Source organism: Malassezia pachydermatis, assembly GCF_001278385.1.
Source record: "Malassezia pachydermatis strain CBS 1879 chromosome Unknown scaffold6, whole genome shotgun sequence".
Taxonomy (NCBI): domain Eukaryota; kingdom Fungi; phylum Basidiomycota; class Malasseziomycetes; order Malasseziales; family Malasseziaceae; genus Malassezia; species Malassezia pachydermatis.
The window spans coordinates 61,022-75,370 of NW_017253143.1; the positions used below are offsets into that span (position 1 = coordinate 61,022).

Consider the following 14,349-nt stretch of genomic DNA (forward strand, 5'->3'; position numbering starts at 1 on the left):
TGGTTCGCCCATCGAGTCGTAACGTGACGAATTTTTGGTTGATGCAGTATTTTTGTAGTACGTCAAGTGTGGTTGTGAAATTGGACACTAATATGACGCGATCATTGGTCGTTTCATAGATAGATTTGAGTAAATGGTGTAAGACCGCCAACTTTCCACTGCTTTGCAAAATCATAGAGCCACCTGTGGTATGGAAATGATCCAGTATATCCCTGGATGCTTGCGCCAACGCCTTGACATTCGTGTCAGGTGTACGTCCAGATTCGGAAATGTCAGATCGGAGAAGTTCAGTTGAATTACAAAGCTGCCGGAGCAGTGTAATGTAGGGAAGATGACTGCGACTCATCCCAAATGTAAGTTCGTAGTTCACAAATTCTGAGCACATGCCATAAATCCGACGCTGCAATGGAGTCATAGTACAAAAGACCACCATCTCGTATTTTGGTGGCAGGTAAGACTGAAGAATATCGGCAGTCCGACGTAAAATGATACCTTTGGTGATCATGCTAAGCTGCCACATTAGACGGTAGGATACTTACTGCTTTACTTCGAGCACGGCCAAGCTGTAAAGCTTGATCTGAGCAATATTGGACACGGCTGCGCATGATAGGGTCCTCGAAGACACGCTTAAAAACAGAATATTGGTCAAACAATCCGGGGTATACAAAATCCATCATGGTATAAAATTCTCGTAAATCATTCTGAATGGGTGTGCCAGTAAGTAATAGTCGCCGATTCGTTTGTAGTAAATCGAAACACTTTGTTGTCTTTGTATCTTTAGATTTCAGACGGTGCCCTTCGTCGCATACAATGAGACCAATAGGAGGCACGGATTTCGCCAACTCTTTCGCACAGTTACGCAGTCGTTCATATCCTAAAATCAAGACTTGATACTGGCGCCCTGTTACAAAGCGTTCCACTTCACTGCGTCCATCGCCTTCAACAGCTAACACACCAATCGAACTACGCCCCATCCATTTTCGGAACTCGCGTTTCCAATTCACGACAAGAGTGAGTGGGCAAACAATTAGAACCTTTTCGACGGTGCCAGTAGTAACAGAAGAGAAGTAACAGTTTTGGCGCAGTAATGTTGTGATTAAAGCGATAGTTTGGAGAGTTTTTCCTAAACCCATTTCATCGGCTAGGATGGCTCCTTGCCCGGGTGTTTCGTGACCAGCTTCAACAGAAGTGATCCCTGTCACAGCTTCATACATAAATTTCACGCCCTCAATTTGATGTGGTCGTAGGATTCGCGTCAAGCTTGGGTCTAGTACAACGTCCACGACAGGCAGACCACGGCCAAAAAGCTCTTGGTGTTTGGGGCTTGGACGCTTCATAACAACGGCATCGGGATCATTAGGGTTGTATCGTGGATGTGGGTCCTGCATGTTTCGTAGAGGTAAATGCTTGTCAATCTGACTCGGAAGGATGGATGAGGATTTCGAGTTACCGGAATAAAACTGCGAGGCAGGTATAGTGCGCTGCCTGGCAGCCAGCGAAGATTTGGAAAGAAGAGGACGATGAACCGGCTTGACCGGGTGTTGGTCATCTTTTTCTTCTGATCCGTCAACATTGGTATCATTCAATGCGCGTTCAATCATGATTTCTTTACCCCCCACATAAAGTTCGTCTCCTGCTTGAACGCTGTGCTTTCGAAACGGTGCATTAGTCACAATCATACTCCCGTCATGCGTAGAGCGAAGAGAACAGGTCGTCTTGTTTCCGTGAATAATTAATATGGCATCACCATCCCATGTCTTATGCTTCCTAGATTGTGGCACACGCCACTGGCACAAGTAGCTGGGCTCTAAAGCACTAGGAAGAAGCGGTACAGGTTTCGGTGACTCAGGTGCATGTCTAGGCAATGGATGATGTTGAGCTGGATGAGACTCTCCCTCTGGATGTTTTCGTTTCAATGGCGTATGGAACTTCGACAGCAGCTTTCCTTGCGCCTCCTCGGAGGAGAATGTCGCCATGCCGTCCAACGTTATATGCGCGTCGCGCGCAACTTGGTGGTATTTTCTTAGCACGTGATAGGCTTTCAACACGCATGGGCCTCTCCTGTGGTGCAATGCGTTCTATGCACACTACAAAAAGTCTAGTCCGATACCGAATTGGATACCTTTCCTCGCCCCGTCGCCCACGCGCGCCAGCAAAGGAAGTCCGAAGTTCAACTCTAAGCGCACAGGTCCTTGTTGGAATAGCACACCCACACCTGCAGAAGCAGAAGGTTGCATGAGCTCCGAAAATGTGCGCAGTCCCAATGGTTGATCTTATGGTTAGCCAATATCGATACATACGAGGCTGCATCTGCATAAGTTGTCCAGTATTGAGGAAAGTATGGAGCCGAAGTGGCCAGTGGGACCGAGTGGGAATAGGGGCCAGAAGACTAGCTCCCGCTGCCCAATAGGCGTCGCCACCCAAAGATTCGTCTGAAAATGAGATACACATGTCATACGTACGCTTTTGCTTGGGACCTAGTGTGTTCATACGGAACATGCGAACGCAAGTAGGTCCACCAAGCATAAATCGATCGCTCAAGCATGGGGCTCGATTGTCCAAGGTTTTCATGATACCAGTTCGGAATCCCAGTGACCATGACTGAGGTAAGAACCATATTGAATACATACCCATCCTTCTGATAACATGTCAGATACACTCGCCTGTGTTTCCATCTTCATAAAGGATGTATCTCCTCCCAAGCCTGCATACTCCAACACGGTCTTGAAATACGATCCCACCAAATTTGCGGAAGAAGGGTCGCGTAAATCCCTCTCCATGGTATACGTTATGGCAGACTTGATGGACGGCTTCGCAAGGCGTCGCAAACTAATGTCAAAAAGAATCATGATACATACGCAACGGAGGCCTCAGGCAAAATATGGTGGAAGTGGCGGTGGCTGGCCTCATAGGCAAGTTCATGTCGAGTGCCATTCAAATGAGCATACTAATGTTAGAAGGAATAGACGCACCATCAGAGCGGATCGGAGCACATGCTGAGCCTCGTGAGCGCTTAAATAGCCAGTCAGGTCACGATGTTGTGACATAGCGGAGACATTGGCCCACAAGTCGGGGCAGGAGAGGACAGGAGTAGCAAACGCGACCTAATATATGGTGAGCCATCATGCAGAAAATAACTTACGTTGTAATTGTGCTTCGTTCGCGTTCCGAGTGTAGCACTACCTTCCAGACTCTCAGCACCACCAAACAGGTTCCTGATTTTTCCCTGGACAGAGGCAGTTCCCTCACTATTGCCGACACTAGTGCTTGTCTTCAGGAAAAAGCGGCTAGCTGGGCGAATACGGAGAACCACATCGACGTCTTCATGTGGATGACGGTCAGATACAGTAGAAGGCTCAAGCTCGACAGAAATGTCTTTGGCTAAATCCATTCGCGATATGTCAGCGCTGAACGATGTCGCTGATTGCAGGATAGCATGAATCGTAGTAGGTTGGCCAGGAAGAGGGAAGTACATACGATGCCCATAGCGCAGATCAGACAAGAAAGCTTCCGGCGCTGTAGGATCCACATACGGCCTGCACATCCCAGCCAAAAATCCATTCCGTGTATCCTTGAGCCCAGTAATGCGAATAGCTGCGAGCCGCAAAATCGGAATGTCATGGAGGTCGACTAAAGGCTGCTGTAGTTGGGCCATGGCTTTCGGTAGATTGTGCAAGAGGTCATTTTCTTTCGGGAGCGAATTCGTCTCGGCTCTTCCCTGAGCTTCTAGCTCTTCTGGCGTAGGTAACAATGTATGCGCCGCATCGCTAACAACATCACCGGCACTCATGGGTGGGAGTGATAGGGCCTGTGCTCTCAGAAGCGCGATCTCGTCCCACAAACCACGTGGCATACAAGTGGAGTATGCTCGACCCTCTCGCCAGTGGACTTTTTTCTAGTGCGGTGTGTACTACGCCCAGCCGACAACTCGTACGGTCGTAGGCTTGGCCACAACGCCATGTTTGTTCTATCAGAAATTGAGGTATGTATTGTCTACATGGTATACTAATCCCTAGGATACCATCAAGGTTGAGCCGAAAAATTTCCACAAGCCAAGTGCGACGGCCATTGCAGAACAAATCAATGTAAAGTACGCAAATAAAGTAAGTACGCGTACAGGCTTATACGATAGGTTCTTCAGGATGTGGGGCTGTGTATTTGTGTCCATGATATTCTTGAAGCTAGTGAGGGTCGCATTCGGTGGGGTGATGGGTGCTTATACTACACCGTTCTCTTTCGTCTAGTGGTCTTCCGACCTTTTATCAATGAGGTCCTCGTAGGACGGATCACATCGTCAACGAATGAGTCGATTCGGGTTTCTATGGGATTCTTTGACGATATTTATATACCACCGCATCTTCTTCCTACGCCCTCTGCTTTTGACTACCAAGAGCAAGCGTGGTTTTGGCTCCTAGATCCATCGTCGGATGCACATGTAGCTGACCCATTGTTGTCGGCTCCCGAGGAGCGGATGTATCTGGACGTCGGAGAGACAATACGCTTTGCGATTGAATCAGACAGCTTCTATGATATGGAGCCAGGGCCAGCTGTGGGGGAAGGAAAGCTCGGTGAGACCCCCACAGGTGTCGGAAATATTCCCGGAGATCCAGGCTCGAAAGGGTCCACGAACTATGCGCCTTACCGTATTGTTGGCTCTATCGCCGGCCAGGGTCTAGGATTGGTATCGTGGTGGGCCGGTGCAGAACAAGTCCCTGTAGAATAATTCACGTAATCTCCATGTCCATATGATATATTGTCGTCCAAAGACAAGGCCAACATGTACCATGATGTACGCAGAAGAATGAATGGAATGCTGTGTAAAGAGAGACTACATAAAACCATATCCTTGAAAAATCCATCTTACGTGCGAGCTGAAATCGTAAGGACAACTTTCGCGTGTTTGAGTTCAGGTGTCCCGCGACGAAGGGCCGTCGACGAAGATTCCACAGAATCAGCTGCCGGCTTTGTATTAAGATTGTACCCTTTGTTTTCCTGGTCCGCTGTTGGCGTGGTGTCTGCACTGGCAGGCGTCACTTGGACAGACACAGGTGTCGGGAGACTATGCATGTCTTTGGAGGCGGGAATACCCATAGGTATATTTTCCAAAGGCTGCTTCACTGGACCCAACGTATCCAAACGTGGGTTCTGCAGGTAATAAAACGGCTGCTCCTCTTGCCGTGATGTCCCAGATGTAGAGATGCTGCGAGAAGATGAAGGCGTCGGCATTGTAGCAATGGGCGCTAAAGTCCGAGGCGACGATGCCAGGGCAGTAGGACCACTATGGGTCATGCCTCCCGTGCTCGTATCATTGCGCGCCCAGCTCATAGGTGCCTTCACAGGAGGTGTAGGTGGATGAGAGGAGCTTGATGACGGTTGAACGTCTTGCGCCGTAGCCTTTTCCACTTGGAAAATGGGTTGCGATGCGCTATCGCTCCAACCTCGTATTGGCCTGGTGTTTGTAGGGCTGGCGCCTGTAGAAGATGAGATAGGGTAAAGGGTATCTGAGGCAGACGTCGAAGCGGACGTTTCTTGTGACACATTGGTAGCTGATGCAGAACGTTTCTGCAATTTGGGCCGCGAAAAAATATTCAAGTTCTCAAAAGGACCATGAGCCTTCCCCTTGCGAACATCATCCTTGAGTGCATTCGCAGATACCTTCTCACCCGCTTGCTCGTCGGACTGAGAAAGAGAGCGACCACGGTTTTCATTTCGGATAAAACGCTGGTTCTTGGTCGGAGACTCGCGGTATTTCTCAGGAATCAAAGTCTGAGGGTTAAGCTCTTCCGTATGGACCACAGGCTGCCGATCGGCCCGTTTGCGGCGTTCGATTCGTGAAAAGAAGCCATTTGATGTAGCGGGCGTAGGCGTTTGTGCCAATAAAGAGCCACCGCCCAGATGGACATGGTACTCATCGACCTCCTCATCGGAATCTGACGGGATAATGATGTAGCTTTCAACTTCGGAAGAAATCTTGGTTGTCAGGTCCTCAGGCGAAACATCTTTGGGAGGTGGAGTCGATAGAGCCAAGACAAAGTGGTCCTGGTGCTCAATCAAAAACTCAATAACATTGACTGCTAGCATATGATCATCCTTGGACGAAATGCTAGGGTGATTCAATATGGCTGGTTGGAACACAATTGCCAAATTTTGAGCTGTCATCTTGTTCGTAGCAGATTTGCGCTCGAACATAGCCAACAAATCCAGGATATACAACATCAGGTATTGATTGGCCTGAGGGCACGCTTTGATGAGAACGCGGAACTTTTCGATTTTGGTATCTGTATCAAGATCCAACTTTGCCAGTACGCGACAGAACTTCTTAAACTGGTTCCTTGGAACAATAGGTTCTGGCATCATGTTCAAGTACCGACGTAATACACCAGCGGCATCGTGCACTGTGTAGACGGACCAGTCTAGCGACTTCCCATAACTAGGCGGTGCATCGAGCAAATCTTGCAGCTCGCGCATACGCTTTTCGGACCCGCCAACACGGAATACGCCTTCTGTTTCAAGCGCATGTTGCTTTAAATGCAATCCAATCTTGGCGACGGGAGAGGGAATATAACCCCAAACATAGGGCTCACCGTCCTCTTTCATTAAGCTAATAGCGACACTCGAGTGTTTTAGTACATGGTGAAGCGGTGCACCAAAGATGGAGTCCGGGTTGATCTCAAGACGCTCTTCACGAGGTGAGACCGCTCCGCGCACACTGAACGCCGACCACCATGACTTTAGTCCACCCAGAGTCGCAGCGGGATCATCCCACCGTGGGGAAGTCATTTTATCAACGCAAACGAGAGCAGCTGTTTGCGGGAGGTCTAAAAGGAAAGAAACGTGGGCTTCAACGGACTCAACGGCTGACCAACGTTTGTCAAAGAGATACGGGTGACCGAACAATAAAGCAAGCGAGTATTGTCAACCTCTGTCTCTGCACAAAGCTGCAGTCCGCCACAATGGATTACCAGAGTCGCGCGTCTGCATTCACCCGCCACGCGGTGCCAGTGCCCCGGAAATGGGATTATGCAACGTACATTTTGTTTTTGCTGCGACTGGGCGCGTGGGATTTCCTATTTTATTTAACCGTACGTAATCTCTCCTTTAGTAAAAACCTAAGACATGACCTTAAAAAATGAAAAAATGCACAAGACCCTGTCCAATCTGCGACACTAAAGGATTTACATAGAAAGGTCCGAGGAACAAGGCAACACCTCGCCCGAGGGTGTCAACGTGACTCGATGGATAGCATATTGTGAAGCGCGTACGTTCGACTTGGGATGAGGACTACCTTGGGTGACGTGGATTTGTGCCTGAGGAATAAACCAACCCGATCCACGTTCCTTGGTGAGTTCATGGAATAGCCGAGCGACATCCGCTTCGTTCATCCTGACACTCAGGGTGAGCACCTCGCATCGGAGCCGGTAGGCAGAGAGCATAGCTTCTACCACGACCCGTACATCAGAGTATTTCTGTTCAACAGTAGACATGTCGTCCACGAGACGTCGGAACAAGTGCGAAAAAGACACCGTATCAGACGACACAGACGTGACCAAAGAAGCTAGTACATCTTGGGTTAACATACGGCTTTGCTCTTGTGCATAAGACAGCAGTGCACTCGATGCTGGAGCCGCATTCCTAGCGGATAGGGTATGTTCCAAAGTCATTAACGCATGAAGAAGGCGGAACCACAGTTCACGCGCATCTTCCATTACTGCATCTTTCCTGTTCGTACGCTCAATACAGAGACGTGACGCCATGTGTACAAGATCACGTAGTTGCTGGAATACATGTTGTGTTTGTATCCAAAGACGCCCATGATGATCATCCATGGCATTGTTGACATGTTGGGTCACAGTATCGATGTGCTTGTCTAAGACATCCATGCCATATGGCGTTTGTCCTTGGCGATCATAGATCCATAGCACAGCATGTAAAACACCAAAATCCTCAGCCTCTTTTCTAGCATGGTCCAGATCAAAATAGGAAAGGCTATGCGCCTCCAATTGCGCCACAAGTTGCGAGGGGCAAAATTCGGCCAAGCGAGTCATCCACAAACGACGAAGAGGGATAGGCCAATCTTTCATACTGGGTTGGTCCAAGGAAAAGAAAAACGTCAGGTATAAATACTGGCGTTGAGGGGTGCTGTTAAGCTCATCCAAAACGGCATCATTGAGAGAAACAAAATACCTGGATACAACTTGTGCGAGATCGCCAAGCAAAGAATCAGGTACATCGGCAACGGAACTGACTAGAGTAGGATGGAGCTGATCACGCTGGGCCGCCTTACGCAAGCCTGATCGGCTAAGCATTTCAGCAATGCGTGCATACAGCTGGCCTGGTGCATGGTGTGATCCATCGAGGTCCAATAGGTAAAAGCGAAATAATTCGTTGAATTGGTGTGTTTTGAACAAAGCTTGTTCATAGATGTGCCAGAAGGTAGCACGCCGTAGAGCTGTGATGTGCGCCTCGTCCAGCTGGATGGGGTGAACAGACAAGATGCATTCCAGGGCATATTCACTGTCCATGTGATTGGTCACATCACTTGTTAACACAGTGAAAACCCATTGGACCTGTTGATCCGATAAGGACACAAATTGAGGGTATTTAGCAGCATTCCGAGCCACAAACAGTGCAGTAAATAAAGATACATCCTCCGGTATAGATGGTCCTTGGCAGGCTTCAAGTAAGATTTGCACCACTGTCTGTCGGTGAAGCCATGAGGAAGGACGTTCATCGCCGAAGATGTCGGTTTCAAACGCAAGATCAATACCATCGAAGAAAGGCTCACTATCCAGACTCCATACCAATCGGAGATATGGATAAGGTTTGTGATCCAAAGTAGGAATAGCACCATGCCCCACCCATTCAAAAGGTCCCTTGGAAAAGAGGCAGGACATTATATCCGAAGCAGCTTTCACCGCGTCTGTCGGTTCCATGGGTGTGAGGGATGGATATCGAAGTCCACGAAGATAGGCAGACAGCAAAGGAAAGATGGCATACAAATTGGCATTCTCGGCAGAAAATTCGTGCCGGAGCAGCTGTGTGCAGAGCGTGGATAGAAGGTAGGCCACGGGGGTAACATAATCATGCATCACATGTTCGCAAACATGGGCCATTGGGCCCCATAACCCATGCTCCGAGCAGACACGCAAGACTTGGTCCAGATCGAGTTGCAGAGGATCAACATGCAGAATTAATTGAGACACTTCCTCGTACTCTTGTCTTCGGTCACGGAAAGCAATCAGACGTTGTACAACGCTGGGCGGTGGGGTATGAAGTTGACCACGAAGAATAAACTGCTCAAGTTCGTGAACATAAACCTCCTCCATATCGTATTGTTCATAAGCCCAATACAAGTCTCCATACAGGAAAGTCTCATCCGCTGTAGCAATAGCCACTTGGCCACATAAGTGGACCAGTGTGTGTGCATCTGCGGGGGAAGCGGAAAGCAGGCGTAGTGCGTTTTGTTGAATCGTTTGGAGCCTCTTGGCAATAATGTATTTCTGCTCCGATCGGCTGTCAGGCAACCCAATACCAGAGCCAAGAGATGTGCCATGGTATAAATCCAAGCCCAATCGTAGAGCCTCATACCAGTCTTGTGCCTGTTCGAGCTCTTGCAATCGCGCATCCCAGGGCAAAAAGTCACCTGTAAAGAACTGGTCTTCTGCCAAAAGGAAGGCTTTGCTCCGCCATACGTAGAGAGACAATGCACACGTGGAAGAGGTGGCCATGTGTTGCGCTACAATGGGATCATGCGGCTGCCATTCTGTGTATGCATTCTTGCGCATATCGTACAAAAGCCATGCATTGTCTGTCACCACAAAAAGAAGTTGCCTGTGGACCCATTGCAGTCGTACAATGGAACTCGGTGCGGAAAGGAGGGTATCTTCGGCCATAACAATAGCCGATGTGGCTGGGTCTTCAGGGGATCGAGGTTTGACACGGACAGAGCGGACATGCAATAGTCGAAGTTGAGAACCAAAAGCGAAGGCTAGAAGGGGATGTTGCACACTTTTCTCCTGCACGATAGCGGGGAACCAAGCTAATGCTGCCGTTTGGCAAGACTCGGGGACGGTGCTTCGATACCAAGTCCGCGCTGATGGCTGTAGACCAATAAGGAGCAGCTTGTCGGACAACAACAAAGCGACAAACCGATGGGCATTGGAAGGATGATCTGTCGTGCCCACGGGCAAAGGCATAGCATCAAAGATATGTGGCGAGTCATGCAATGAATATTGACCATAAATGCGCAATGTATCATTGGAAGCCATACCGAGCATACGTCCCAAAGAATGGTAGATACAAAGGCCATGCGCATCTGTACTTAAGATCGCTGTTTTACGTGCACCGACAAAATACAGGTGCGTGATGGGTGAGCCTTCGAAATGACCTTCGCCACGACCAGCGCGAACCACAGTCGGATCAATAGGCGGGACATGTCGAGCTGGTTCATCCGCTTGGAAAAGATCGTAAAGGAAGATGTGGCCTGAAGCATGACCTACGCCCACGTACGTAGCTTCCTGTGACACGGATAGGGCGGTTACAGCATGTCCATCCCCATACGCTGTATTGGACATACATGTAGCTCGATGACGTTGTGACATATCAAAAACCAAGGTTGCGCCATGCGACAAGCCAACGACAACCAACCCACCGGAGACATGAAAGCATGTAATGGTCCCATGTTCTGCACATGCATGGGATATTGTTCGAAGCACATGCAGAGAAAGAAAGGGGCGAGCGATGGGTCTAGTGCTTGGCTCCTCTGAAGCGACGATGGTCGAGGCAGCGTTTGTCGTGGCTTGATCTGTTGTTTCAGAGATCACAGAACCGGGATCCCACGTTACACTGTCCACAATAGATATGGTATCAGGTGACATATGAGCTTCTTGAGCATGCCAAGGAGATCGAAGGCGATGGAGCGTAGTGAAATGGGGTGGACGTTTGACGCGATGATGCGTGATACGATGCATCGCTTCTATGATGGGAGGACTTGGAGAACGAGATCGTGCCGATGCACTTGGATCAGGCGATATCTTGTGCAACGGCACATCGATGGGGATATTCGCTTCGTTACGGCTGGAACTGGGAAACTTGTTGTTCTGTGGCGGATCGGCAAACAGACGTAACTCCTGCATGTCCTCGCCCCATACCTGAGCAGGGGACGGGAGCATGATGCCTGAGTCGTTCGTGACCTCTTCATCCCAGTCTGTCCCTCGTAAGGGGTCATGGCTTAAGTCATGGCGATCCGCCGACATGAGCTCTCACCAACCCCGTACGAAGTGACCGTCACACAATCAGCCTCATCTCCACACGCAGGCGGTGCGGTGCATGGACACAAGCCAAGTGCTACCATCACGTGCTGAACGCACGGTGCATCGTTGCCACTGCAAACAAAGACCAATCAATGCATTACTTATATATGTAGGTACAGACTAGCACATTACGGACGCGGCTCAGGAGGAGAGGATGCCAGCTTGGGCTCAGGGCTGATTTCCTCCGGTGGCGGCGGAGCACTGGATTCGCCCTTGCGGGCCAAGCGGCCCTTCTTGTCAAGGTATTCATCAGCCTCATCCGCATGCTTGAATGGACGCTTGCCCAGAAGATTGGTCATGTCCTCACGCGTAATCACTTCACGCTCCAGCAAGAGCTTAGCCACCTTTTCGACATCATCCTTGTGCTTCGTAAGAAGCTCTGTGGTGCGCTTGTGGGCTTCCATCACGAGAGCCCGAACTTGCTCGTCCAAAAGCTCACCAGTGCGCTCCGAATAGGGCTTGTGCATTGACTCTTGGTCCGTGCGATAAGACACAGGACCAAGTTTGTCATTCATACCATATGATGCACAGATCTCGAACGCCATGCGCGTAATCTTTGACAAGTCATCCTGTGCACCGGTAGTGATGCTGCCGAAGAAGATTTCTTCAGACACACGACCACCCAGCGTCATGCACATACGGTCTAGCAGCTGCTCCGTGCTGAATAGGTAGCGCTCCTTAGGCAAGTACTGCGCATATCCCAAAGCTCCAACACCACGAGGGATAATGGAAACCTTCAGCAAAGGATCAGCATGTTCGAGGAACCAACCACAAACGGCATGGCCAGCTTCATGGTAGGCAACCGTCGTCTTTTCTTCAGGGCTCAGGACACGCGATTTGCGCTCCAGTCCCGCAATTACACGCTCAATCGCAAGCTCAAAGTGGTGCTCTTCAATAGCATCCGCACTCTCTCGCGCCGCAATCAAAGCAGCTTCGTTGCAGACGTTGTGGATATCAGCACCACTAAAGCCAGGAGTCAGCGTACTAAGCTTCTCGGCAAGTAGTTCCACATTGACATCCTCCCTTACCTTCAAAGGCTTGAGATGCACCTCGAAAATGGAACGACGACCACTAATGTCCGGGCGGTCAATAGCAATGTGACGGTCGAAACGGCCAGGACGCATCAACGCAGGGTCAAGCACGTCTGGACGGTTGGTGCCTGCAAGCACTACGACATGCTCGTTCGTTCCGAAACCATCCATCTGAACAAGCAACTCGTTGAGTGTACTCTCACGCTCATCGTTGCCACCAAAGTTTCCGCCCTTGCCACGCTTTTTACCGATAGCATCAATTTCATCCACAAAGATAATGCAAGGCGCCATCTTCTTGGCCTTTGCAAACATGTCACGCACACGCGAAGGACCCACACCGACGAACATTTCCACAAATTCGGAACCAGATACACTCAGGAAAGGCACGCCCGCTTCACCCGCTGTAGCCTTGGCAACCAGCGTCTTACCGGTACCTGGTGGACCACTAAGAATCGCGCCACGAGGGATCTTTGCTCCAAGACGCTCATAACGCTCTGGGTTCTTCAAGAAACTAACAAACTCCATAATCTCTTGCTTAGCCTCGTCCATACCGGCCACATCGGCAAACTTTACCTTGACATCGGTTTCCTGGTTAAAGAGCTTTGCACGGCTCTTGCCGATACCGAAGATACCACCGGGACCGCCACCGCCTGCACCACCAGCACCGGTAGCGCGACGAGTGAGGTAAAAGAGAAGACCAGCGAGAATCAGAGTTGGAGCAAAGTGAAGAAGTGTTGAAGCCAGGCTAATAGATTCGTGATACGCGACAGGAATGCGTTCAGCCGATGGAATATTCAGTTCATTCTGGGCATCCTCCAAGTGGCGCTCAAAGGCTTCCACGCTACCCACGCTGAACCAGTACTGTGGCGAGCCTAGCATGGCGCCCGGCTGCTGCGGATAGGTAGATCCTGTGGAGTTGTTGTGCAGGTATACATTGACCTTGGAGCGGTTTACCACGACAAGACGTTCCACTAGACCCTTGTCCAAGAAAGCCGAACGGAATTCCTGCCATGTGATTTCCCTGGTCGATGCCTCCGGAGAGGTAAAGCGATAGAGTGCGTACGTGGTAATAATTGTCGCAATAATCAGGTTGAGGTTGTTGCGTGGATCATTGTTAGGCTGATTCTGGTTGCCCGTGAATCCAAACTTTTCCTTCTTCGTACCGTCATCCTCCTTCTTTTCTTCGTTAGGCGCTGACGACTCCTTGGAGTCTGGCGTCGCCGAAGCAGAGGAGCGTTTGTCTTTGTTGAAAAACTGTTTTAGTTCGTCAGGCACGTCGTCTTTCGTAGGTTTTCCTTCTTTGGCCTCACGCAATCCGCGTTCAATGGACTCATGGAATTCCTTCTTTCGTTGTTCATCAGGCTGCGGATCCGAAGGGGTAGCAAAGAACCGAGCAGAGAGGAGGGAGGTAGGGTAGCGCAGGCTCATGGGTGTCGGGATAGACCGACAAGAGCCCGATGATGAAAGGCTACGAGGCACCATATTGAGCGTGCGCATCCAGGGTATCAAGGATGCGTGGCTCCTGGACATGGTCCGAGTAGCTGCACGAGCGGAGGTGGCAGAAAGCATCACAACCGCTGTAGATGGGATTCAACCAGAAACGGGGAGAGAAATAAAGGATATAAAATCAAGAAGAGATGTCTACGCTGGAAGCAATCCCACGCCTGTGCCCTGTCGTACGTTCTTGACAAGAAACGCAGTACCTTGTCGCTGTCCAGAGATCGTGAGCGCTGTGGCGGAGGTCTGATCACCAGTGGCGTAAGCGCATGGTGACGCGTACCACGTGATATCGGCCGAGCCTCGGACCCTTTTGGTGATTTGCACGAACCGTATGCGGGCGGAGAGCCATTGGCAAGGGAGCAATCGCCACGCGTCTCTTCCGATTGCACGAGGATCGCGTGGCGCGTATTACGATCTACGCGTCGCGAAACAGGGGTGTGACCAACAGAACGACGTGGCCCTAGCGCTCCGCGCCTCCATTTTATACCGGTCTATCCTTGGTGTGT

The 14,349-nt window shown here is 50.1% G+C and overlaps 5 protein-coding genes across 5 annotated transcripts; 1 reads left to right on the forward strand and 4 right to left on the reverse strand.

Annotated features, from left to right (window-relative positions):
- Window positions 1–2,087: 2,087 nt before the first annotated feature.
- On the reverse strand, window positions 2,088–3,790 carry Malapachy_0015 (mitochondrial protein; the record flags this gene model as incomplete). The annotated part of the gene is made up of 6 exons (XM_018134549.1): window positions 2,088–2,272; window positions 2,301–2,601; window positions 2,631–2,829; window positions 2,859–2,947; window positions 2,973–3,104; window positions 3,143–3,790. The coding sequence occupies 6 exons, from the start codon at window positions 3,788–3,790 to the stop codon at window positions 2,088–2,090; spliced, it is 1,554 nt and encodes a 517-aa protein (XP_017991096.1).
- A 168-nt stretch (window positions 3,791–3,958) lies between these two features.
- On the forward strand, window positions 3,959–4,723 carry Malapachy_0004 (polymerase iii polypeptide h; the record flags this gene model as incomplete). Its single annotated transcript, XM_018134538.1, has 3 exons — window positions 3,959–3,982; window positions 4,017–4,103; window positions 4,133–4,723. 3 exons carry the CDS (start codon window positions 3,959–3,961, stop codon window positions 4,721–4,723), a joined length of 702 nt encoding a protein of 233 aa, XP_017991116.1.
- A 137-nt stretch (window positions 4,724–4,860) lies between these two features.
- On the reverse strand, window positions 4,861–6,780 carry Malapachy_0021 (rho gtpase activation protein; the record flags this gene model as incomplete). Its single annotated transcript, XM_018134555.1, has 1 exon — window positions 4,861–6,780. One exon carries the CDS (start codon window positions 6,778–6,780, stop codon window positions 4,861–4,863), a length of 1,920 nt encoding a protein of 639 aa, XP_017991161.1.
- A 395-nt stretch (window positions 6,781–7,175) lies between these two features.
- Malapachy_0033 (hypothetical protein) lies at window positions 7,176–10,574 on the reverse strand (the record flags this gene model as incomplete). Its single annotated transcript, XM_018134567.1, has 1 exon — window positions 7,176–10,574. One exon carries the CDS (start codon window positions 10,572–10,574, stop codon window positions 7,176–7,178), a length of 3,399 nt encoding a protein of 1,132 aa, XP_017991080.1.
- Window positions 10,575–11,440: 866 nt separating this feature from the next.
- On the reverse strand, window positions 11,441–13,771 carry Malapachy_0012 (atp-dependent metallopeptidase hfl; the record flags this gene model as incomplete). The annotated part of the gene is made up of 1 exon (XM_018134546.1): window positions 11,441–13,771. One exon carries the CDS (start codon window positions 13,769–13,771, stop codon window positions 11,441–11,443), a length of 2,331 nt encoding a protein of 776 aa, XP_017990926.1.
- Between the last annotated feature and the right edge of the window lie 578 nt (window positions 13,772–14,349).